Source organism: Oncorhynchus tshawytscha, linkage group LG08, assembly GCF_018296145.1.
Source record: "Oncorhynchus tshawytscha isolate Ot180627B linkage group LG08, Otsh_v2.0, whole genome shotgun sequence".
Lineage (NCBI taxonomy): Eukaryota > Metazoa > Chordata > Actinopteri > Salmoniformes > Salmonidae > Oncorhynchus > Oncorhynchus tshawytscha.
Window position 1 is genome coordinate 12,551,808 of NC_056436.1, and position 27,005 is coordinate 12,578,812.

The 27,005-nt window shown below is 41.9% G+C and overlaps 1 protein-coding gene across 1 annotated transcript in view; it reads right to left on the reverse strand.

Moving 5' to 3' along the window:
• LOC112255798 (nesprin-1) overlaps positions 1–19,187 on the reverse strand; it is a 171,557-nt gene extending 152,370 nt beyond the window's left edge. The window contains exon 1 of the mRNA XM_042325231.1: positions 18,937–19,187. Coding sequence (XP_042181165.1) covers positions 18,937–19,003 — 67 coding nt within the window. The 5' untranslated portion in view covers positions 19,004–19,187. The remainder of the gene's footprint in view (positions 1–18,936) is intronic.
• Positions 19,188–27,005: the final 7,818 nt, after the last annotated feature.

The window sequence follows — 27,005 nt, forward strand, 5'->3', positions numbered from 1 at the left end:
ATGGCCAGCCGTAGAAAAATTCTTATTGAAATTTTCAATTATAGTGGATTCATCAGTGGTGACAGTGTTTCCTATCCTCAGTGCAGTGGGCAGCTGAGAGGAGGTATTCTTATTCTCCATGGACTTTACAGTGTCCCAGAATGTTTTTGAGTTTGTGTTGCAGGAAGAAAATTTCTGCTAGAAAAAGCTAGCCTTGACATTTCTATCTGCCTGCGTATATTAGTTTCTAGCTTCCCTGAAAAGTTGCATATCAGGGGGGCTGTTCGATGCTAATGCAGAACGCCACAGGATGTTTTTGTGTTGGGTAAGGGCAGTCAGGTCTGGAGAGAAGCAAGGGATATATCTGTTCCTGGTTCTAAATTTCTTGAATGGGGCATGCTTATTTAAGATGGTGAGGAAGGCTTTTTTTTATAACCAGGCATCCTCTACTGACGGGATGAGATCAATATCCTTCCAGGATACCCCGGCCAGGTCGATTAGAAAGGCCTGCTCGCTGAAGTGTTTCAGGGAGCGTTTGACAGTGATGAGTGGAGGTCCTCTGACCCATTGACCTCTGACCCATTACGGATGCAGGCAATGAGGCAGTGATCGCTGAGATATTGGTTGAAAACAGCAGAGGTGTTATGAGGGTGCCCGTGTTTACGGCTTTGGGGTGGTACCTGGTAGGTTTATTGATAATTTGTGTGAGATTGAGGGCATCAAGCTTAGATTGTGGGATGGCTGGGGTGTTAAGCATGTTCCAGTTTAGGTCGCCTAGCAGCAAGAGCTCTGAAGATAGATGGCGGGCAATCAGTTCACATATGGTGTCCAGAGCACAGCTGGGGGCACAGGGTGGTCTATAGCAGGCTGCAGCGGTGAGAGACTTGTTTTTAGAGAGGTGGATTTTTAAAAGTAGAAGTTCAAATTGGTTGGGTACAGACCTGGATAGTAGGACAGAACTCTGCAGGCTATCTTTGCAGTAGATTGCAACACTTCCCCCTTTGGCCATTCTATCTTGTCTGAAAATGTTGTAGTTAGGGGTGGAGATTTTAGAATTTTTGGTGGTCTTCCTAAGACAGAATTCATACACGGCTAGAACATCCGGGTTGGCAGAGTGTGCTAAAGCAGTGAATAAAACAAACTTAGGGAGGAGGCTTCTAATGTTAACATGCATGAAACCAAGGCTATTACGGTTCCATAAGTCATCAAAAGAGAGCGCTTGGGGAATAGGAGTGGAGCTAGGCACTGCAGGACCTGGATTCACCTCTACATCACCAGAGGAACAGAGGAGGAGTAGGATAATGGTACGGCTAAAAGCTATGAGAATTGGTCATCTAGAAATAATAAATAATTTCACTTACAATTCACTGTATCACAATTTCAGTGGGTCAGAAGTTTACATACACTAAGTTGACTGTGCCTTTAAACAGTTTGGAAAAATCCAGAAAATAATGTCATGGCTTTAAAAGCTTCTGATAGGCTAATTGACATCATTTGAGTCAAATGGAGGTGTACATGTTGATGTGTTTCAATGCCTACCTTCAAACTCAGTGCTTATTTGCTTTACATCATGGGAAAATCAAAAGAAATCAACCAAGACCTCAGAAAAAAATGGTAGACCTCCACAAGTCTGGTTCATCCTTGGGAGCAATTTCCAACCACCTGAAGGTACCACGTTCACCTGTACAAACAATAGTACGCATGTATAAACACCATGGTACCACGCAGCCATCTTAGGAAGGAGACACGTTCTGTCTCCTAGAGATGAACGTACTTTGGTGCGAAAAGTGCAAATCAATCCCAGAACAACAGCAAAGGACCTTGTGAAGATGCTGGAGGAAACAGGTACAAAAGTATCTATATCCACAGTAAAACGAGTATTATATCAACATAACCTGAAAGGCCACTCAGCAAGGAAGAAGCCACTGCTCCAAAACCGTCATAAAAAAAGCCAGATCACGGTTTGCAACTGCAAATAAGGACAAAGATCATACTTTTTGGAGAAATGTCCTCTGGTCTGTTGAAACAAAAATAGAACTGTTTGGCCATAATGACCATCGTTATGTTTGGAGGAAGAAAGAGGAGGCTTGCAAGCCGAAGAACACCATCCCAACCATGAAGCACGGGGGTGGCAGCATCATGTTGTGGGGGTGCGTTGCTACAGGAGGGACTCGTGCACTTCACAAAATAGATGGCATCATGAGAAAGGAAAATTATCTGGCTATAATGAAGCAACATCTCAAGACATCAGTCAGGAAGTTAAAGCTTGGTCGCAAATGGGTCTTCCAAATGGATAATGACCCCAAGCATCAAATCAAATCAAATCAAATCAAATTCAAATCAAGCATACTTCCAAAGTTGTGGAAAAATGGCTTAAGGACAACAAAGTCAAGGTCTTGGAGTGGCCATCACAAAGCCCTGACATCAATCCTATAGAAAATGTTTGGGCAGAACTGAAGAGTGCGAGCAAGGAGGCCTACAAACCTGACTCAATTACACCAGTTCTGACAGGAGGAATGGGCCACAATTCACCCAACTTATTGTGGGAAGCTTGTGGAAGGCTACCCGAAACGTTTGACCCAAGTTAAACCATTTAAAGGCAATGCTACCAAATACTAATTGAGTGTATGTAAACTTCTGACCCACTGGGAATGTGATGAAAGAAATAAAAGCTGAAGTAAATAATTCTCTCTACTATTATTCTCACATTTCACATTCTTAAAATAAAGTGGTGATCCTAACTGCCCTAAGACAGGGGATTTTTACTAGGATTAAATGTCAGGAATTGTGAAAAAATGAGTTTAAATGTATTTGGCTAAGCTGTATGTAAACTCCCGACTTCAACTGTATATTATCTGATTTGTGTGGTATTTAGTTTCCGGACACAAAAACAAGCCAGTTGATCAGAATATATCATGGAGTTTAAGAAATTGCTGTCTGTCTAGACAGAAAAGGCTGTGAAGTCAGATCACCAGGGACCACTGTTGAAGCCCACTCCCTCTGTTGCTCCCTTTAACTGAGATCAACAGAACTTTGTAGTTCTGACAAGCATAGAATAATGATATAGGGTTAGAGGGCTTGAACCGATTCAGCACTTGGACTTCAGCAAGGTAAGTTTGATAAGACAACATCTGAAATTACACAGGAAACAGGGACATCTGGTGTTTAGCTTTCAAATGACAGAAATGAGTAAATCAAGAGAGAGAGAGACAGACAGAGAGAGCGAGAGAGAGAGAGAGAAAGAGACAGACAGAGAGAGAGCGAGCGAGAGAGAGAGAGAGAGAGAGAGACATTGTTAAAACACTGTATATATATAATATGACATTTGTAATGTCTTTATTGTTTTGAAACTTCTGTATGTGTAATATTTACTGTTAATTTTTATTGTTTATTTCACTTTTGTATATTATCTACCTCACTTGCTTTGGCAATGTTAACACATGATTCCCATGCCAATAAAGCCCTTGAATTGAATTGAATTGAGAGAGAGAGAGAGAGAGATGGAGAGAGAGACAGAGAGAGACAGAGACAGAGACGGAGACGGAGAGAGACAGACAGAGAGAGAGAGACAGAGAGAGAGAGACAGAGACAGAGACGGAGACGGAGAGAGACAGACAGAGAGAGAGAGACAGAGGGACAGAGAGAGAGAGAGAGAGATAGAGAGAGAGAGAGAGAGAGAGAGAGAGAGAGAGAGAGAGAGAGAGAGAGAGAGAGAGAGAGGGAGACAGTGTCAGCAGCAGCTGCCAGTACAGTAGGTGCAATCAGGGCACAGATCACAGACTTTATGATCTACAGCTAACAGTTTCCAGACCGATATAATCTCATGGCTGGAGACAGAGAATAATCACCACTCTCTTACAGGTACAGAAGAGACGTGAGCCTACATATCCTGCCTATAGCCTGCAAAACTTTCCTCATAAATGAACAATAATGTAACAGAAAACATGCCTGTTCAGAAAAGGCAACAGAGTTATATACATAGATACATGTCAGTGCCACTTCACACATCATTAGAACAAACTGCATATATGTTTGTGCTAATGCTGATTGTGACGGACCAGAATGAGGTCTGATGCGTTCTCTCTATGCCTATCACTGTGCTTCCTGTGAGGGAGGGTAGGGATCACACGCGACATGCCCACCACAAACTGTTCACTGGCAGTGTTTCTTCACATCCTCCTCAGACCAGGCACACCATCACTAGCTATAAAAGCGGAAACCACAATGACTCAGTCATTCTGAAACCGAGATCATCTGGGCCGTGTCGGGCTGGGCTAGTCATGCACACCATTCTCCTCTCCCATCTCTCCTGGCAGTAAAAGTCAGTGATAACATGAGAACATCAGAGGAGACTGGGTGTCACCTTCACCCTCCTTATAAAGTGGAGGATCTGTTGGCCTGGGTGGATTTTACGGTGCTCTAGTCTAACCTAATTCAATGATCCTGCTAAATGTTTGGATTAAATTAAATGGGAAGCACTATGAAGGTTCAATTGAAATACTAATTCTTTAACCATTCACAAACATGTTTCAGGCGAAGGCAGGCAGCCTCTCTTAGTGTGTAAATGGTACGCAGTCTCAATATCTGAGTCTAAATGTTTCACAGAGGCAAGTGACAGAGAATTTATGTTGGCACAGGAAGCACTAACTTTTTAACCACGACTGAAGCTGGGCAGACTAAATGATAAATCCTGGTATTACTTCACATGGTGCTGTAGCGTTGTAGCCTACAGTATCTGGATAATATGTGTGAAATGCTTGATAATGTATGTGATATCATGAACAGAGAAGTATATTTTCTGGGTGATTTAAATATTGACTGGTTCTCATCAAGCTGCCCACTCAAGAAACTGTAACCAGTGCCTGCAACCTGGTTTAGGTTGTCAGTCAAACCTACCAGGGTATTTACAAACAGCACAATAATAAAATCATTAACATATAATGATTACATCTTTCCTAATGCTGCAGAAATTTGCTTTAAAGCAGTATCCAAATCTGTAGGATGTAGTTATCACAATATAGTAGTTATATCTAGGAAAACCAACGTTCCAGAGGCTGGGCCTAACGTAGTGTATAAGAGGTCATACAATAAGTTTTGTAGTGATTCATATGTTGATGACGTAAAGAATATTTTCTGGTCTGTGGTGTGTAATTTATGAAATTGCTTATTCCAGTTACTAATAAGCACACACCTATTATGAAAATGACTGTAAAACAGTTACATCCCTTTGGATTGATGAGGAATTGAACATTTGAATGGTTGAGATGGATGAGGCAAAAGTCTGGCAGCCTAACTGATTGGCAAACATACTGCAAATTAAGAAATCCTGTGACTAAACTAAATAAAAATAAATTACACAAGGAAACAAAAACAAGTGATATAAAGAATGATAGTAAAAAGCTTTGGAGCACCTTAAATGACATTTTGGGAAAAAGGGCAAACTCGGCTCCATTCATTGAATGAGATGGCTCAACCATCACAAAGCCCACTGATATTGCCAACTACTTTAATGACTTTTTCATTGGCAAGATAAGCTAACTTAGGGATGACATGCCAGCAACAAACACTGACACTACACATCCAAGTATATCTGACCAAATTATGAAAGAAAATAATTGTACTTTTGAATTCTGTAAGGTCAGTGTGGAAAAGGTGATATAGGTATGGCTGTCTATCAACATTGACAAGCCACCGGGGTCTGACAATCTGGATGGAAAACTACTGACGATAATAGCGGACGATAACGCCACTCCTATTTTCCACATCTTCAATTTAAGCCTACTAGAAAGTGTGTGCCCTCAGGCCTGGAGGGAAGCTAAAGTCATTCCGCTACCTAAGAATAGTAAAGCCCCCTTTACTGGCTCAAATAGCCGACCGGTCAGTCTGTTACCAACCCTTAGTAAACTTTTGGAAAAAATAGTGTTTGACCAGATACAATGCTATTTCACAGTAAACAAATTGACAACAGACTTTCAGCACGCTTATAGGGAAGGACACTCAACAAGCACAGTACTTAAACAAATTACTGATGATTTGCTGAGAGAAATTGATGATAAAATTATTGTGGGGGCTGTCTGTTAGACTTCAGTGCAGCTTTTGACATTAACAATTATAGTCTGCTGCTGGAAAAAACATGTGTGTTATGGCTTTACATCCCCTGCTATAATGTGGATAAAGAGTTACTTGTCTAACAGAACACAGAGGGTGTTCTTTAATGGACACCTCTCAAACATAATCCAGGTAGAATCAGGAATTCCCCAGGGTAGCTGTTTAGGCCCCTTAATTTTGTAAATCTTTACTAACGACATGTTTTGAGTAAAGCCAGTGGGTCTATGTATGTTGAAGACTCAACACTATACATGTCAGCTACTACAAAAACTAAAATTACTGACACTTAACAAAGAGCTGCAGTTTGTTTCGGAATGGGTACCAAGGAATATGTTAGTCCTAAATATTTCCAAAACTAAGAGCATTCTATTTGGGAAATCATTCACTAAACCCTAAACCTCAACTACATCTCATAATGAATAATGTAGAAGTTGAGGTGACTAAACTGCTTGTTGTAACCCTGGATTGTAAACTGTCATGGTCAAAACATATTGACACAACAGTAGCTAAGAGTCTGCCCATATTAAAGCACTGCTCTGCCTTCTTAACAACACTATCAACAAGGCAGGTCCTACAGGCCCTAGTTTTGTCGCACCTAGACTACTGTTCAGTCGTGTGGTCAGTTGCCACAAAGAGGGATTTAGGAAAATTGCAGTTGGCTCAGAACAGGGCAGCACGGCTGGCCCTTAAAAGTAGACGAAGAGCTAAGAGAGATTGACTTCATCACTACATGTTTTTGTAAGAGGTGTTGAATGCTGATATACCGAGCTGACTGTACCGAGCTGTCTGTTTAAATTAATTGCACACAGCTATGCATTCCCCACCAAAGATCTCTTCACAGTCCTCAAGTCCAGAACAGACTATGGGAGGCGCACAGTACTACATAGAGCCATGACTACATGGAACTGTATTCCACATCAGGTAACTGATGCAAGCAGTAGAATCAGACTTTAAAAAAACAATGGAACAGTAAAACGCAAATACAGTGAAAATACAGTGAATGGCGCATATAATTAAAAAGGTATTGTTGGATATTATACATCCTATTCAGACAGGTTTTGAACATGGATGATACATTGGAGATAATATAAGACAAGTACTAGAAACAACAGAACACTATGACAAATCAGGGAAACTAGGCCTGGTATTCAAAGCTGACTTTGAATGGGCATTTGATAAAGTACTGTACGACTGGAGTTTATATATAAATGCCTGGAATATATCAATTTGGGCAAATCTCTTATAAAATGGGTTAAAGTTATGTATAGTAACCCTATGTGTAAAATAGTAAATAATGGCTACTTCTCAGAAAGTTTTAAACTGTCAAGAGGAGTTAAACAAGGTTGTCCACTCTCGGCATATCCATTTATTATTGCCAATGAAATGTTAGCTGTTAAAATCAGATCCAACAATGATATTAAGAGTTCCAAAATCCAGGGCTTAAAAACAAAGGCGTCATTCTATGCTGATGATTCATGTTTTCTTTTAAATCCACAATTTGGATCCCTCCACAGCCTCATAGAGGATCTAGATCATTTTTCAAACCTCTCTGGACCGTTTGTCACCGTTATAGTGAAATGAATGTATTGTTTAGTGTCGTGTTGTGTAGTGGCTTTGCTGGCATGCATTCCACTTATTATTGTTTTTGCCCCACCAAGATTTACATGCTATGAATCTCCACTTTTCTAACAAATATGAGGGGCTAAAATATTCTGAATAGAAATTCAGGAAAAGAGGAAGGAGCAGCAAACAGATGCCAAGAGGAGCCACATCCTGTGTCACTTCCGTAAATCTAGCCTACATGAATAGGGTTGTTCACTGTTGAGTTGACCTGTCAAATACTCAAGCCTTCCAGTGGATGTCGAACATATACCAACTGTTTGGTAAGATGTACACACACTAGGTTGTCATTGGCTGAACATAGTAAGCTTTACCTTACATTGAGCCAGGTTGGCACATGCCCAGTTCAAGCTTGGGCATGCCTAAGTAAAGAGTTTGAGAGTAAGGTTTCAACACAAACACACATGCACACACGGGCACTGAAACATGCACGCTCACACACACATGCACACACGGGCACTGAAACATGCACGCTCACACACACATGCACACACGGGCACTGAAACATGCACGCTCACACACACATGCACACACGGGCACTGAAACATGCACGCTCACACACACATGCACACACGGGCACTGAAACATGCACGCTCACACACACATGCACACACGGGCACTGAAACATGCACGCTCACACACACACATGCACACACGGGCACTGAAACATGCACGCTCACACACACACATGCACACACGGGCACTGAAACATGCACGCTCACACACACATGCACACACGGGCACTGAAACATGCACGCTCACACACACATGCACACACGGGCACTGAAACATGCACGCTCACACACACATGCACACACGGGCACTGAAACATGCACGCTCACACACACATGCACGCAGGAAAACGTTTTACAACTACATTTAGCCTTTAATAAAATTTTAGTGTTCAGTCACCATCACGTCTTTCTCAAAGATGATTTATTCACAAAAATGAATTAATAAAAATACCAAACCTTGCACTTTACATCTCAGCAACTACACTGTCCTGTATAGTTTAAGATAGAATCTCTATCTAAAAATATTGTGATGATTACATTACCCTCCACTCAAATGGCAGGTGTTCTGGCCTATTGTGGCACTCATCGCTTCAACATTTGACAAAGATTAGAAATAGCTAAAGTTGACGCCCAGGAAAACATCCTCTTAAAGAGCAGGACGTTGGTTATCGGAAAGTTGTGGCACAACCACACACGTGTTTCATAGCACAGTAACTATGGTAACAAGCTACACACACACAACGAATAGATATAGAAATAGACAGAAGTGGTACAAACACACAGAGATGTTTCATAACACAGTAACTATGGTAATGAGCCACACACACATCCGCCTACTATCAGAGTGACAAAACATCCACAAGTGGTGCAGGTTACGAGCTGAAATTCGGTCCCAATTCACTCCCTACGCCTTCCCCTTTCCCCTAACCCAGAACACTTTGATGTTTGCAGACCTGTGAGTTCCATCACTACACTGCTTTTGACCCTTCAGATCTGCAAACATCCAAGGGTTGGGGCCAAGGGGAAGGGGTAGGAAGATAATTGGGACCACAGACTCTCAATTCAGGGATGGATTTAGAATTTCTATGGACAAGACTCCCACAGGTGAAGGTGCAAGCTGAAAACCTAGACTCTCAATTCAGGGATGGCCCCTATCAGAGGATGGTGGTGATGACCTGATGCCATTGTGACAGGGGGAGGGGGGACACACCAACGGAAAGACTATCCTGTACTGATCTGTTCTCTGTCCTGGGATAGACTTCCATTTCAGCGAGCAGAAACATTTCTCATTTGAAGATTGGCTTTGATAAACTCTTAAAAATGAGGGTTCCAGTTAGAACCAAATAAGGTTCTTCAGAGCGATGCCATAGGGGAACCATTTGAGGTTCTCTGAAGAACCTTAAAGGGGATGGTTCTTTGAAGAACCACACACACTCATCACCTTATTTTATGGAAATAAGGTGTTGAGCCTTATTTGCATATTTCCCAGGGTGCCCTTTGAGTTACCAGTACCACCCATGACTATGCTTGTTAGTGACAAAGACATGGTTGGTGCATTCATTCATTTTTTGTCCTGTGGCCTTCACCAAATGAGATCCTAAGTGATTGTGTTATCATTCAAATTAAATTCTTTAAGACAATACTATACATGATTTCATAAGGCCTTATTTTGTGGGCCTAGTTCAGCGTTTCCCAGAGTTGGTCCTCAGGACCCCAAGGGGTGAACGTGGGGTTTTTGCCCTAACAATACAGAGCTGATTCAAATGATCAAAGCTGGATGATTAGTTAACAATTTGGATCAGCTGTGTAGTGCTAGGGCAAAGAACAACATGTGCACTCCTTGGAGGACCGAGTTTGGGAAACCGTGGCCAAGTTTTACCCTAACCTCTCTCATCATCACCCAGTGCCTGGGCTTACCCCCGCTGTACCCGCACCCCACCATACCCCTGTCTGTGCATTATGCCCTGAATATATTCTACCATGCCCAGAAACCTGCTCCTCTTATTCTCTGTCCCCAACGCTCTAGGCGACCAGTTTTGATAGCCTTTAGCCGCACCCTCATACTACTCCTTCTCTGTTCCGCGGGTGATGTGGAGGTAAACCCAGGCCCTGCATGTCCCCAGGCACCCTCATTTGTTGACTTCTGTGATTGAAAAAGCCTTGGTTTCATGCATGTCAACATCAGAAGCCTCCTCCCTAAGTTTGTTTTACTCACTGCTCTAGCACACTCTGCTAACCCTGATGTCCTTGCTGTGTCTGAATCCTGGCTCAGGAAGGCCACCAAAAATTCAGAGATTTCCATACCCAACTATAACATCTTCCGTCAAGATAGAACTGCTAAAGGGGGAGGAGTTGCAGTCTACTGCAGAGATAATAATAGTAATGTCATACTTTCCAGGTCCATACCCAAACAGTTCGAACTACTCATTTTGAAAATTACTCTCTCCAGAAATAAGTCTCTCACTGTTGCCGCCTGCTACCGACCCCCCTCAGCCCCCAGCTGTGCCCTGGACACCATTTGTGAATTGATCGCCCCCCATCTAGCCTCAGAGTTTGTTCTGTTAGGTGACCTAAACTGGGATATGCTTAACACCCCGCCAGTCCTACAATCTAAGCTAGATGCCCTCAATCTCACACAAATCATCAAGGAACCCACCAGGTACAACCCTAACTCTGTAAACAAGGGCACCCTCATAGACGTCATCCTGACCAACTGGCCCTCCAAATACACCTCCGCTGTCTTCAACCAGGATCTCAGCGATCACTGCCTCATTGCCTGTATCCGCTACGGAGCCGCAGTCAAACGACCACCCCTCATCACTGTCAAACGCTCCCTAAAACACTTCTGTGAGCAGGCCTTTCTAATCGACCTGGCCCGGGTATCCTGGAAGGACATTGACCTCATCCCGTCAGTTGAGGATGCCTGGTCATTCTTTAAAAGTAACTTCCTCACCATTTTAGATAAGCATGCTCCGTTCAAAAAATGCAGAACTAAGAACAGATACAGTCCTTGGTTCACCCCAGACCTGACTGCCCTCGACCAGCACAAAAACATCCTGTGGCGGACTGCAATAGCATCGAATAGTCCCCGGGATATGCAACTGTTCAGGGAAGTCCGGAACCAACACACGCAGTCAGTCAGGAAAGCTAAGGCCAGCTTCTTCAGGCAGAAGTTTGCATCCTGTAGCTCCAACTCCAAAAGGTTCTGGGACACTGTGAAGTCCATGGAGAACAAGAGCACCTCCTCCCAGCTGCCCACTGCACTGAGGCTAGGTAACACGGTCACCACCGATAAATCCATGATTATTGAAAACTTCAATAAGCATTTCTCAACGGCTGGCCATGCCTTCCGCCTGGCTACTCCAACCTCGGCCAACAGCTCTGCCCCCGGCAGCTCCTCGCCCAAGCCTCTCCAGGTTCTCCTTTACCCAAATCCAGATAGCAGATGTTCTGAAAGAGCTGCAAAACCTGGACCCGTACAAATCAGCTGGGCTTGACAATCTGGACCCCCTATTTCTGAAACTTTCCGCCGCCATTGTCGCAACCCCTATTACCAGCCTGTTCAACCTCTCTTTCATATCGTCTGAGATCCCCAAGGATTGGAAAGCTGCCGCAGTCATCCCCCTCTTCAAAGGGGGAGACACCCTGGACCCAAACTGTTACAGACCTATATCCATCCTGCCCTGCCTATCTAAGGTCTTCGAAAGCCAAGTCAACAAACAGGTCACTGACCATCTCGAATCCCACCGTACCTTCTCCGCTGTGCAATCTGGTTTCCGAGCCGGTCACGGGTGCACCTCAGCAACACTCAAGGTACTAAACGATATCATAACCGCCATCGATAAAAGACAGTACTGTGCAGCCGTCTTCATTGACCTTGCCAAGGCTTTCGACTCTGTCAATCACCATATTCTTATCGGCAGACTCAGTAGCCTCGGTTTTTCGGATGACTGCCTTGCCTGGTTCACCAATTACTTTGCAGACAGAGTTCAGTGTGTCAAATCGGAGGGCATGCTGTCCGGTCCTCTGGCAGTCTCTATGGGGGTGCCACAGGGTTCAATTCTCGGGCCGACTCTTTTCTCTGTATATATCAATGATGTTGCTCTTGCTGCGGGCGATTCCCTGATCCACCTCTACGCAGACGACACCATTCTATATACTTTCGGCCCGTCATTGGACACTGTGCTATCTAACCTCCAAACAAGCTTCAATGCCATACAACACTCCTTCCGTGGCCTCCAACTGCTCTTAAACGCTAGTAAAACCAAATGCATGCTTTTCAACCGATCGCTGCCTGCACCCGCATGCCCGACTAGCATCACCACCCTGGATGGTTCCGACCTTGAATATGTGGACATCTATAAGTACCTAGGTGTCTGGCTAGACTGCAAACTCTCCTTCCAGACTCATATCAAACATCTCCAATCGAAAATCAAATCAAGAGTCGGCTTTCTATTCCGCAACAAAGCCTCCTTCACTCACGCCGCCAAGCTTACCCTAGTAAAACTGACTATCCTTCCGATCCTCGACTTCGGCGATGTCATCTACAAAATGGCTTCCAACACTCTACTCAGCAAACTGGATGCAGTCTATCACAGTGCCATCCGTTTTGTCACTAAAGCACCTTATACCACCCACCACTGCGACCTGTATGCTCTAGTCGGCTGGCCCTCATTACATATTCGTCGCCAGACCCACTGGCTCCAGGTCATCTACAAGTCCATGCTAGGTAAAGCTCCGCCTTATCTCAGTTCACTGGTCACGATGGCAACACCCATCCGTAGCACGCGCTCCAGCAGGTGTATCTCACTGATCATCCCTAAAGCCAACACCTCATTTGGCCGCCTTTCGTTCCAGTACTCTGCTGCCTGTGACTGGAACGAATTGCAAAAATCGCTGAAGTTGGAGACTTTTATCTCCCTCACCAACTTCAAACATCAGCTATCTGAGCAGCTAACCGATCGCTGCTGCTGTACATAGTCTATTGGTAAATAGCCCACCCATTTTCACCTACCTCATCCCCATACTGTTTTTATTTATTTACTTGCTCTTTTGCACACCAATATCTCTACCTGTACATGACCATCTGATCATTTATCACTCCAGTGTTAATCTGCAAAATTGTAATTATTCGCCTACCTCCTCATGCCTTTTGCACACATTGTATATAGACTCCCCCCTTTGTTTTCTACTGTGTTATTGACTTGTTAATTGTTTATTCCATGTGTAACTCTGTGTTGTCTGCTCACACTGCTATGCTTTATCTTGGCCAGGTCGCAGTTGCAAATGAGAACTTGTTCTCAACTGGCCTACCTGGTTAAATAAAGGTGAAATAAAATGAAATAAAATAAATAATACAGTGATGTGAAACTCATGGTATCAAGTCTGCAAGTCACATTATGCTGGCTTGCAAAGTGATGTGTAATATCAAACATTTGGAATTTTACCCTGCATTAATAATAACTGTCAAGATTGGAAAGACTACCTAAATTAGACTACCTAAAGCATATGAACTGGAACAACCATTCCAGTAATAGGTGAAATAAGTCCAAGTAACAGATTGGATCAGTTTAGTCAAATGTATATTATTTATATTTGAGTAGCATAAGATTAATGACTCAATCAATGTACATGCAAAAACATAGATATTGAAACAAACGATTCTAAAAATCAACCTGCAATAGAGCGTGCTGAGAAATATGATAATGGCAGATGGGCAGGGTTTTGGTTCAACTCTGGTTATTAACACCAACACTGAGGTTATTCTACACCACTGAGTGTTAATTTAACTATTTAGAGTGTTAATTTAAATCTTTAATCAACACTCAAAATGTTACACTGAAAAATCAACTTTAGGTAACACTGGCCAATTTGCTGTGTGATGTGAAAGAGGCACGTCTGCAGGCTTTCATACATTTCAAGAACCTTTTAGAATTCTGAAGAACCGTAGATGACACAACAATAACCTTTTAGAATTCTGAAGAACCGTAGATGACACAACAATAACCTTTTAGAATTCTGAAGAACCGTAGATGACACAACAAGAACCTTTTAGAATTCTGAAGAACCGTAGATGACACAACAAGAACCTTTTAGAATTCTGAAGAACCGTAGATGACACAACAAGAACCTTTTAGAATTCTGAAGAACCGTAGATGACACAACAAGAACCCCCCACCCCCCACTTTATCGAGCAAGAGTTCTCCAAAGAACTTTAAGAGCAGAGGAGGAACCATATTAAGAACCTTCAACCGACGCAGCAGAGCTGAATTAGGATTATTCTTGATTCATGTCATATCGGACCTACAAACACTTGCACTTAAGCATGTAACAACAACAACACAGTAACAACAAAACAAACTCCTAGAAACTGTATTGAATGCTGATCATTAAGTTCAGATAACAAATAGTAATAGCAAGCTATGATTGCTCCATTGCAGCAAGTGTTGGGCTCCATGGCAACCAAAGTGTGAGATGCCTGACAACCGTATCACTTTCCCAAGTAGCATTGCTCTACTTCTCGAAAACAAGACAGTGACAAAGAATAACTTATTTGTATATACTGAACTATAAATATGAAAGCAAGATGGAAAGTGTTGGTCCCATGTTTCATGATCTGAAATAAATGATCCCAGAAATGGTCCAAACGCACAAAAAGCTTATTTCTCTCAAATTTGGTGCACAAATTAGTTTACATCCCTGTTAGTGAGTATTTATTCTTTGCCAGGATAATCCATCCACCTGACAGGTGTGGCATATCAAGAAGCTTATGAAACAGCATGATCATTACACAGATGCACTTTGTGCTGGGGACAATAAAAGGCCACTATAAAATGTGCAGTTTCACACAACATAATGGCACAGATATCTCAAGTTTTGAGGGAGCATGCAATTGACATGCTGACTGGAGGAATATCCACCAAAGCTGTTGCCAGAGAATTCAATGTTAATTTCTCTACCATAAGCCACCTCCAACATCCTTTTAAATAATTTGGCAGTTCGTCCAACCGGCCTCATAACGTCAGACCACGTCAGCCCAGGACCTCCACATCCGGCTTCTTCACCTGCGGGATCCTCTGAGACCAGCCACCCGGACAGCTGATGAAACTGACGAGTATTGATGTCTGTAATAAAGCCTTTTTTGTGGGGAATAGCTCATTCTGATTGGCTGGGCCTGGCTCCCCGGTGGGTGGGCCTTGCTCCAAAGTGGGTGGGCCAATGCGCTCCTGCCCAGTCATGTGAAATCCATAGATTAGGGCCTAATGAATTTATCTAAATGTACTGATGTACTGAACTGTAGCTCTGTAGAATCATGGAAATTGTTGCATGTTGCGTTTATATTTTTTGTTCAGTATACATAGTGAGGAAGTGTCGTGAACATTTTGTGTGGTTTAGAGCAAACAGGATATGGTGTTTTATATCAATGTCACCAACCATGTGTAATATATGGCTCTGGAAACCAACTGCCACAATATATCAATATATATATATTTTAATACATTTATCTAGGGACAAACTACAACAATGCTTCTCTTTGTAGCTCGATGACCACTCCTTCTATTGCAGGAATTCTCTAAATGCACCTCTTCAGTTACCTTAATGAAATTATCAATTATTTTAACTTTAGTTCCCAAAAAGACTACAACAACAAGAAAACACAAGAGGTTCCTTATTCACTGTTTTGGGATGAATGAATAGGGGTCATTCTCTCCAATGTAATAAGACTGCCATAGCCTATCCCCCAGGCAGCACTTCAGTGGCAGTGCACACAAGGCCATTACAAACAAGACATTGATTTCTGGGTGATTTGAAAAGTCATAGTCAATCGATCAATAATAAATATTACTCTTAGCAAAAAAATGTATCTTTAATTTACAATCTGTAGGAGCTATGTGAAAAATCACAGCACAATTGGAACATGTATGGCAATTAGAAGTCAAAACTGGATAGATAGATGGGAGGGGTTGAGGGTAGATGAAGGGTGGGACTAAAGACAAATATATTAAAAAAGATAACTAACTTAAAATACACTGTGTCCACAAAATGTATATAGTATGTATAAGATGGACATAGAAGCCTAAGTGTTGTTGTCCATTAGTTTACTCCAATTAGGGGAGGGGTGGTAGGGTTAGTGGAAAATAATAGAGAAGGAAGATATTTAAATTATATATATTTAAAATAATATACACTACCGTTCAAAAGTTTGGGGTCACTTAGAAATGTCCTTGTTTTTGAAAGAAAAGTTTATTTTTTTGTCCATTAAAATAACGTAAAATTCATCAGAAATACAGTGTAGACATTGTTAATGTTGGAAATGACTATTGTAGCTGGAAATGACAGATTTTTTATGGAATATCTGCATAGGTAAACAGAGGCCCATTATCCGCAACCATCACTCCTGTGTTCCAATGGCACGTTGTGTTAGCTAATACAAGTTTATCATTTTAAAAGGCTAATTGATCATTAGAAAACCCTTTTGCAATTATGTTAGCACAGCTAAAAACTGTTGTCCTAATTAAAGAAACAATAAAACTGGCCTTCTTTAGACTAGTTGTGTATCTGGAGCATCAGTATTTGTAGGTTCAATTACAGGCTCAAAATGGCCAGAAACAAAGAACTTTCTTCTGAAACTCGTCAGTCTATTTTTGTTCTGAGAAAAGAAGGCTTTTCCATGCGAGAAATTTCCAAGAAAGTGAAGATCTCGTACAGCGCTGTGTACCCTTCACAGAACAGCGCAAACTAACTCTATCCAGAATATAAAGAGGAGTGAAGGCCCCGGTGCACAACCGAGCAAGAGGACAAGTACATTAGTGTGTCTAGTTTGAGAAACAGATGCCTCACAAGTCCTCAACTGGCAGCTTCATTAAATAGTACCTGCAAAACACCAGTCTCAATGTCAACAGTGAAAAGGAGAACCCGGGATGCTGGCCTTCTAGGCAGAGTTTCAAAGAAAAAGCCATATCTCAGACTGGCCAATAAAAAGAAAAGATTAAGATGGGAAAAAGAACACAGACACTGGACAGAGGAGCTCTGCCTAGAAGGCCAGCATTCCGGAGTCGCCTCTTCACTGTTCATGTTGAGACTGGTGTTTTGTGTGTACTGCTTAATGAACCTGCCCCAGCATATTGTTTGAGTTGTGTCCGAATAGAATATAATAAAATAGAGTAGAATAGAGTAGAATACAATAGAATAGAGAAGAATAGAATAGAGTAGAGTAGAATAGAATACAGTAGAATATAAAATAGAGTAGAATAGAGTAGAGTAGAATACAGTAGAATAGAGTAGAGTAGAATAGAATTCAGTAGAATAGAATAGAGTAGAGTAGAATAGAGTAGAATAGTGTAGAATAGAATAGTGTAGAATAGAGTAGAATAGAGTAGAGTAGAATGTAATAGAATATAATAAAGTAGAATAGAATAAAGTAGAATAGAATAGAACATAGTGGAATAGAATAGAATATAGTAGAAATAATAGAATAGAGTAGAATAGAATAGAGTAGAGTAGAATAGATTAGAATAGAATAGAGTAGAAGATAATAGAATAGAGTAGAATATAATATAGTAAAGTAGAATAGAATATAGTGAAATAGAATAGAATAGAATAGAGTAAAATAGAATACAGTATAATACAGTAGAATATAGAATATAGAATAGAGTAGAGTAGAGTAGAATAGAGTAGAATAGAATAGAGTAGAATGTAGAATAGAGTAGAATAGAGCAGAATAACATATAGTAGAGTATAATAGAATAGAATAGAATAGAGTAGAGTATAATAGAGTAGAGTAGAATAGAGTAGAATAAGTAGAATATAGAATAGAGTATAATAGAGTATAATAGAGTAGAGTAGAAAATAGTATAATATAATAGAGTAGAATAGAATAGAGTAGAATAGCATAGAGTAGAATATAGAATAGAGTAGAATAGAGTAGAGCAGAATAGAGTAGACTAGAATAGAGTAGAATAGAGTAGAATAGAATAGAGTAGAATAGAATAAAGTAGAGTAGAATAGAATAGAGTAGAATAGAGTAGAGTAGAATAGAATAGAGTAGAATAGAGTAGAAGATAATAGAATAGAGTAAAATAGAATATAATAGAATAAAGTAGAATAGAGTATAGTGGAATAGAATAGAGTAGAGTAGAATAGAATAGAACAGAGTACAATAACTTTGTCTGTATATGTGTGTCTGGGAGAGTCTGCATTGTTCATTCTACCATGCAGGGGAACGTGGCAAACTCCAAACATTCAGGCACAGAGCCAAATTATTGAACAAACTCCAGACATGCAGACACATAGTCATGGTATTAAACAAACTCCAGACATGTGGGCACAGAGCCAAGGTATTGAACAAACTCCAGACATGTGGGCACAGAGCCAAGGTATTGAACAAACTCCAGACATGTGGGCACAGAGCCAAGGTATTGATCAAACTCCAGACATGCGGGCACAGAGCCAAGGTATTGATCAAACTCCAGACATGCGGGCACAGAGCCAAGGTATTGAATCAGAATAATAGCAAGGCGGCACAGCAAACATACAGTACATATACAGAAGGTTTGTCTAAAATTGCATCCTATACCCTATATAGTGGACTATGTTTGGTCAGAGCTCTGGCCAAATGTAAAGTAGTGCACTATGTAAGCCAGGGAATAGGATGCCATTTCGTACGCATCCAAGGTATCAGTACCCCAATAGAACCCAATTGAATGAGATCTACCTTGCAGTTTTTGCATCACGTTGGCAATGTCCTTGGGGTTTCTTCCGGACTTCCATGGTGAGGCCATGTCGTTTCTCTGCTACTGGACTGGATCACAGTAGGTAATACACTGATGCAGACGAGACAACACGTTACTTTTCTGAGAAGGGCAACACTCATGCCCCTCCTCTCTCTGACTGTGTATCTCTCTGTCTCTATGTATGTCTCTTTGTGTCTCTGTCTTTCTCTCTGTCTCTCTCGCTTTCTCTCTCTCGCTGTCTTATCTCTCCCTCTCTCTCTCTCTCTGTCTCTCTTAGTCTCCGTCTTTCTTTCTTTCTTTCACTCTCTCTCTCTCTCTCTCTGTCTTTCTTTCTTTCACTCTCTCTCTCTCTCTTTCTTTCTCTCTCTCTCTCTCTCTCTCAAGCAGAAGAGGGGTCCACTCGAATCTCAGGTTTCAGATAGGGGGATGAGCAGTTCTGCTACCCAGTCGTCCTTCCATTCAATATCTAGAGAGGAGAGAGGAGAGAGACGACAGGTGTGCCAGTCAGTGTGTTTTTCTTTAAAGGTGACAGCTACAGCACCTTCTGAAAGTATTCACACCCCTTGATGTTTTTCCACATTTGGTTTTGTTACAGCCTGAATTTAACATTGTGTGTCACTGTCCTACACATAATAACCCACAATGTCAAAGTGGAATTATGTTTTTGAAAATTTGTACAAATGAATTAATAATGAAATGCTGAAATGTCTTGAGTCAATAAATATTCATCCCCTTTGTTATGGCAAACCTAAATAAGTTCTGGAGTAACGATTTGTATAACAAGTCACATAAAACGCTTCATGGACTCACTCTGTGTGCATTTATAGTGCTTAACATGATTTGTGAATGACTACTTCATATCAGTACCCCACAATTATCTGTAAAGTCCCTTAGTCGAGCACTGAATTTCAAACACACATTCAACCACAAATACCGTGGAGGTTTTCCAATGCCTCGCAAAGAAGGGCACCTATTGGTTGATAGATAAAATAAAAAAGCCGACATTGAATATCCCTTTGAGCATGGTGAAGTTCTTAATTACACCTTGTAAAACAGTTACAGAGTTGAATGGCTGTGATAGGAGAAAACTGAGGATGGATGAACAACATTGTAGTTACTCCACAATACCAACCTAAATGACAGATTGAAAAGAAGGAAGCCTGTACAGAATAAAAATATTCAACAAAAAAAGCATCATGTTTGCAACAAGGAACTACAGTAGAACTGCAACAAATATGGCAAAGAAATTAACTTTTTGTCCTGAATACAAAGTGTAATGTTTGGGGAAAATCCAACACAACACATCACTGAGTACCACTCTTCATATTTTCAAGCATGGTGGTGGCTGCAACATGTTATGGGTATGCTTGTCATGGGTAAGGACTATAGAGATAAGCACAGGCAAAATCCTAGAGGAAATCCTGGTTCAGTCTGCTTTCCAACAAACAGGACAACAGGACAATCGGCTGGACAATAACCTAAAACACAAAACCAAATATACACTGGAGTTACTTACTAAGACGACATTGAATGTTCTTGAGTGGCCTAGTTACAGTTTAGACCTAAATCGGCTTGAAAATCTTTGGCAATACTTGAAAATGGCTGTCTAGCAATAATCAACAACCAACTTGACAGAGCTTGAAGAATTTTAAAAAGAATAATGGGCAAATGTTGCACAATTCAGGTGTGCAAAGTTCTTATAGACTTCCCCAGAAAGACTCACAGCTGTAATCACTGCCAAAGGCGACTCTACTAAGTATTAACTCAGGGGTGTGAATACTTATTGCTTTATCTTGGCCAGGTCGCAGTTGTAAATGAGAACTTGTTCTCAACTGGCCTACCTGGTTAAATAAAGGTTAAATAAAAACTTTAAAACTTTAACTTATGTAAATTTGATTTTTCTGTATTTCATTTCCAACACATTTGCAAAACATTTCTAAAAACATGTTTTCACTTTGTCATTATGGGTATTGTGTTTAGATGGGTGAGAAAATAAATCTGTAAAAATATCATCTATTTTGAATTCAGGCTGTAATACAACTAAATGGGGAATAAGTCATGGGGTATGAATACTTTCTGAAGGCACAGTCAAGCATGTACTATTAGATTAATATCAAATAAACAAATTAGCAATACATAGCTCATAAGCCTTTATAAATGTGCTTAAAATGCATTATTACCAAAAATCCCTAGTGCATACAGTATAAATGAAATAGGACTGAAATCATGCCATCAGAAAATACTACGAAAAAGTGACATGAAGTCTACTGTAAGCCTAAACTGTCAAAAATTGTTAATTTTGAGACGCACTTCAAACAACAAAAACTTTGCATAGTCACTCACTTCAATGTAGGCTCTATTAGAAGATCTTGTCTCGCGCTGTTGCATCCATTAGATATAGGCTATACGAGAAATATGCCTTCCCTCATTTGGTGAAATAACAAAACAAAAAAAAGGAACATAGACTACCCAGTTGTAGTACTAGTAACACATTAGTAAAACAAATTGATACAAATTGATGTATCTAGTCAAATAAATGTAACTAAGAAACGTTGCACTAAATACAGTGTTCAACCGGTTTTTACCACTAGGCTCAATTCTGCAGCCAATCCTGCAGCCTCAACTTTAGGCAGGAAGTGTATGTTTTACTATGTTGCCAATGGTAACAATCAAACGTTGTAGCGGTCTCCCAAGTGTTTGTAGCAATAGTTTTGAATGTGCAACATTGTAGAAATATTAGATACACTTCCAGTTCCTTGTAGTTTCTTGTTATAAAAAAAAGTGATCTGATCCTCGTGCTAAAGTTACGCTTTCGGCGCCATGTCGAATTGGAACCTTCCTTCCCACTGGGCACAGACATCAATTCAATTTATATTCCTCGTTGGTTGAACGTAATTTAATTGAAATTACGTCGAAACAACTTTGACTCAACCAATGTGTGCACAGTGGGTTTCCTTTACAGTTTATTGACATTATATTGGTGTCCAGTGATGATGCCTGTGAATGTGTCAGTGTGTGGATGTCACAAAAATAGGGTGTAGTTTGCAACATGTTATTGCTTCATTCAACCATTGACATGTATACATTTTCTTATGCACATTCTTTTGCAACAAATATGTTAGTCATGTACTGTTTGTATCATCTTATACTTTCAGCTTTAGCTTCTCTTTCCCACAATTAGATGTTTCATGAGCATATGTTTTTTTTAAATGTAACTCTGTCTATCATTGGACTTCACTGCCATCTTCTGGTTCCTTGAAGTAATGTATAGTTTGTCTGCCTTACTGTATGGGTCTACAGTAGGTCTGTCAAATAAAAACAAATCACATTTTATTTGTCACATGCCCCGAATACAACAGGTGTAGTAGACCTTACAGTGAAACGCTTATTTACAAGCCCTTTAACCAACAATGTGGTTATAAGAAGAAAAAAAAAGAAATGCAATTTAGAAATATAACTAAAAATGAAGAAGCAGCAATAAACAATATATAACAGTGGTGTGGCTATATACAGGGCGTTCCTGTACAGAGTCAATGTACGTGGGCACAGTGCTAACTACACAGTGTGTCTTGCTAGGCCAAGTAATTAGCTACAATATACTTTTATTCAGCAATGTCTATTTGACATCTAGATTCCAGGCAACCACTTCATATCAGCAATTCAGTGACAGCGCCCATAGATTATTGCAGCCTACATGGGAACCACTGGAACAAGGGAGGGCTTAGAGTTTTGGGAAGTGGGAGTAGCACAACAATTTAAGTAAATCCCAGCACACTGTATACTTGATTGTGTGCATTGCAAGAGTTTTTTTGGACAGTGAGTTTTCTTGGTGGGTTTGCTGATCATAACCTTAGTGAAACACTTGCAACACACTTGGAAAATAGGTTATAGGTTATTGTGTGCAACAGAGTGTTGTGTTTATATTTATGTACGCTCTACCCCCCTAGTCCCTATCCCTATACATTACAATATACATTTGCAGCACTTTATAGAACATCAAAAAGGCTCTTGATCTAAAAATCACATAGTTGCTATACAAGTAAATCACCATATTTGAATAATGGAGCCAAGAGGACATTGTTCACAAGAGGAAATTATGTCAGAAGAAGCAGCCTTGTTTCCCAGAGTTCTGTCAGAGAAAGCAGCCTTGTTTCCCAGAGTTCTGTCAGAAGAAGCAACCTTGTTTCCCAGAGTTCTGTCAGAGGAAGCAGCCTTGTTTCCCAGAGTTCTGTCAGAGGAAGCAGCCTTGTTTCCCAGAGTTCTGTCAGAAGAAGCAACCTTGTTTCCAAGAGTTCTGTCAGAAGAAGCAACCTTGTTTCCCAGAGTTCTGTCAGAGGAAGCAGCCTTGTTTCCAAGAGTTCTGTCAGAGGAAGCAGCCTTGTTTCCCAGAGTTCTGTCAGAAGAAGCAACCTTGTTTCCCAGAGTTCTGTCAGAGGAAGCAGCCTTGTTTCCAAGAGTTCTGTCAGAGGAAGCAGCCTTGTTTCCCAGAGTTCTGTCAGAAGAAGCAACCTTGTTTCCCAGAGTTCTGTCAGAGGAAGCAGCCTTGTTTCCAAGAGTTCTGTCAGAGGAAGCAGCCTTGTTTCCCAGAGTTCTGTCAGAAGAAGCAACCTTGTTTCCCAGAGTTCTGTCAGAGGAAGCAGCCTTGTTTCCAAGAGTTCAGGCAGAGGAAGCAGCCTTGTTTCCCAGAGTTCTGTCAGAAGAAGCAACATTGTTTCCAAGAGTTCTGTCAGAGGAAGCAGCCTTGCTTCCCAGAGTTCTGTCAGAAGAAGCAACCTTGTTTCCCAGAGTTCTGTCAGAGGAAGCAGCCTTGTTTCCCAGAGTTCTGTCAAAGAAAGCAGCCTTGTTTCCCAGAGTTCTGTCAGAGAAAGCAGCCTTGTTTCCAAGAGTTCTGTCAGAGGAAGCTACCTTGTTTCCCAGAGTTCTGTCCCACACAGATAAGCAAAGCGCCAGCAACATTTTTTTTAAACTAGAGAGAGGGGCAGGAAGCATGAAAGTTTCCGCTATTGGTACCAACCAGGATACCTTGCACCTTCATGACACTACTGCCACCAATTTATCAGCAGCAGATACTGCCTCCCTCATGCCAGTTCAACCCCAACGGAAATCTTTCTGGTTGCCCACACAGACTCCTCCTCCCACATATGACAGTGTCATCCACACCTTTCAAGAGGAATGCACCTTATGATGTCACATATGCCACCTGGGAATAAATACAGTACCAGTCAAAAGTTTGGACACACCTACTCATTCAAGGGCTTTTCTTTATTTTTACTATTTATTTACTACATTGTAGAATAATAATGTGAAGTGAAGACATCAAAACTATGAAATAACACATATGGAATCATGTAGTAACCGAAAAAGTGTTAAACAAATAAAAATATATAAAATACGTCTTCAAAGTTGTCACCCTTTGCCTTGATGAAGTATTATGGATATGTACCACGCTGCACTTTGGTCCTCTTCACCTTCTTCCACCAACGAAAATCGTTACAGAACTACCCACCACCAAAGGACCAAGCAGCGTGGTGAAAGGGACTCCTGGACAGGTGAGCAGCGCTATCTGGAGTATGAGACAACGTGGGAGGAGATAGAGAGGTGGTCGGTCGACCCAGGGAGAGTGCCGGAGCCCGCCTGGGATTCTCTAGAACAGTGCGAGGAGGGGTACTGGAGAATGGAGTTGGCGACACAAACACGGCTGGCAAGGAAGCCCAAGAGGCAGCCCCAAAAAATGTTTTGGGGGGGAGCACACGGGGAGTGTAGCAGAGTCAGGTTGGAGACCTGAGCCAACTCCCTGTGCTTACCGTGGCGGGCATCGTACTGGTCAGGCACCGTGTTATGCGGTGGAGCGCACGATGTCTCCAGTACGTGTTCTTAGCCCGTGTTATGCGGTGGAGCGCACGATGTCTCCAGTACGTGTTCTTAGCCCGGTGCGCTACATTCCAGCCCTCCGCATCTGCCGGGCTAGGGTGAGGATCCAGCCAGGGCGGATGGTGCCAGCCCTGCTCTCCAGACAACCAGTGTGTCTCCTCTGACCAGGATATCCTGCGTCGGCTCTGCGCACTGGGCCTCCCGTGTGTCTGCACAGTCCAGTGCGTCCTGTGCCTGCGTCCTGTGCCTGTGCGCTGCACGTGCCGGGCTAAAATCACCATCTAGCCAGGACTAGTTGTGCAGGCCCTTAGTTCGAGACCTCCAGTGCGCCTCCATGGCCCGGTCTATCCTGTGCCTCCTCCAAGGACCAGGCTGTCTCTTCGTCTCCTTCCTCCAGGTTCTCCCTCCTGTCCGGAACTGCCAGAGCCGCCCGTCAGTCAGGAGCTGCCAGAGCCGCCCGTCTGTCAGGAGCTGCCAGAGCCGCCCGTCAGTCAGGAGCTGCCAGAGCCGCCCTTCAGTCAGGAGCTGCCAGAGCCGCCCGTCAGTCAGGAGCTGCCAGAGCCGCCCGTCAGTCAGGAGCTGCCAGAGCCGCCAGTCAGTCAGGAGCTGCCAGAGCCGCCCGTCAGCCAGGAGCTGCCAGAGCCGCTCTTCACTCCGGAACTGCCAAAGTTGCCCTTCACCTGCCAGAATCGCAGCCCCTCAGTCCAGAGGCACCCCTCAGTCCAGAGGCAACCCTCAGTCCAGTGGCGCCCTCTACGAGGGTCTTCAGTCCGGGGCCCCCTGCGAGGGTCCCCGCTCCAGAGGCGCCACCTAAGTGGGCCAAAGACTGAGGTGGAGTGGGGTGCACGTCCCGCTCCAGAGCCGCCACCGTGGACAGATGCCCACCCAGACCCTCCCCTATGGGTTTAAGTTTTGCGGCCGGGGTCCGCACCTTTGGGGGGGGGGGGTACTGTCACGTCCTGACCTTAGTTCCTTTGTTATGTCTCTATTTTAGTTTGGTCAGGGCATGAGTTGGGGTGGGCATTCTATGTTTTGTTCTATGTTTTGTATTTCTGTGTTTGGCCTGGTATGGTTCCCAATCAGAGGCAGCTGTCTTTCATTGTCTCTGATTGAGAACCATACTTAGGTAGCCTTGTCCCACCTGTGTGGTGTGGGTAGTTATTTTCTGGTTAGTGTTTGTTGCACCTGTCAGAACTGTTTGTTTATCGTTTTGTTGTTTTTGTTTGTGTATTTATTTTTGATTAAAAGTATTATGTATATGTACCACGCTGCACTTTGGTCCTCTTCACCTTCTTCCACCAACGATAATCGTTACAACAATGCTATTAAAAACACATGTATGTTTTTGTTGCAAAATTATTTCCGATTATTGCTCGAAAAATATCTTTATCTGTTGACTCACTGAGATCAACATTGATATCTGATATTTTTTATTTCTAATCAACTGATTTTTCTCTGAAAATTGCATGTTTTTGTTTGCGTACCAGGTCATCATTATTTTATTCACACTGGGGATCTTAGAGAATCGCTACATCCTTCATATTGACGTGTTTCTCTACAGGATCAGTAGATGAGGTTGTAAGTAACAAAATAAATTCCTAGGACATAGACATATCTGTTATGGCCAGAAAGCTTAAATTCTTGCTAATCTATCTGCACTGTCCAATTTACAGTAGCTATTGTTTGAGAAGAGTGCACAGTTATGAACTTGAAAATGTATTAATAAACATTTTCAATAAATAAACAATAAACATAAACATTTTGGCAGTCTTGATGCAACATTTTGAACAGATATGCAATGGTTCATTGGATCAATCTAAAATGTTGCACATACACTGCTGCCATCTAGTGGCCAAAATCTAAATTATACCTGGGCTGGAATAATACATGATGGCCTTTCTCTTGCATTTCAAAGATGGTGGTACAAAAAAAACACATGTTTTTTCTTTGTATTATCTTTTACCAGATCTAATGTGTTATATTCTCCTAAATTAATTTCACATTTCCACAAACCTCAAAGTGTTTCCTTTCAAATGGTATTAATAATATGCATATCCTTGCTTCAGGTCCTGAGCTACAGGAAGTTAGATTTGGTTATGTCATTTTAGGCGAAAATTGAAAAAAAGTGTCTGATCCTTAAGCTGTATAAACACCTCTCCAGGCTCTGTGAGAGCTGATG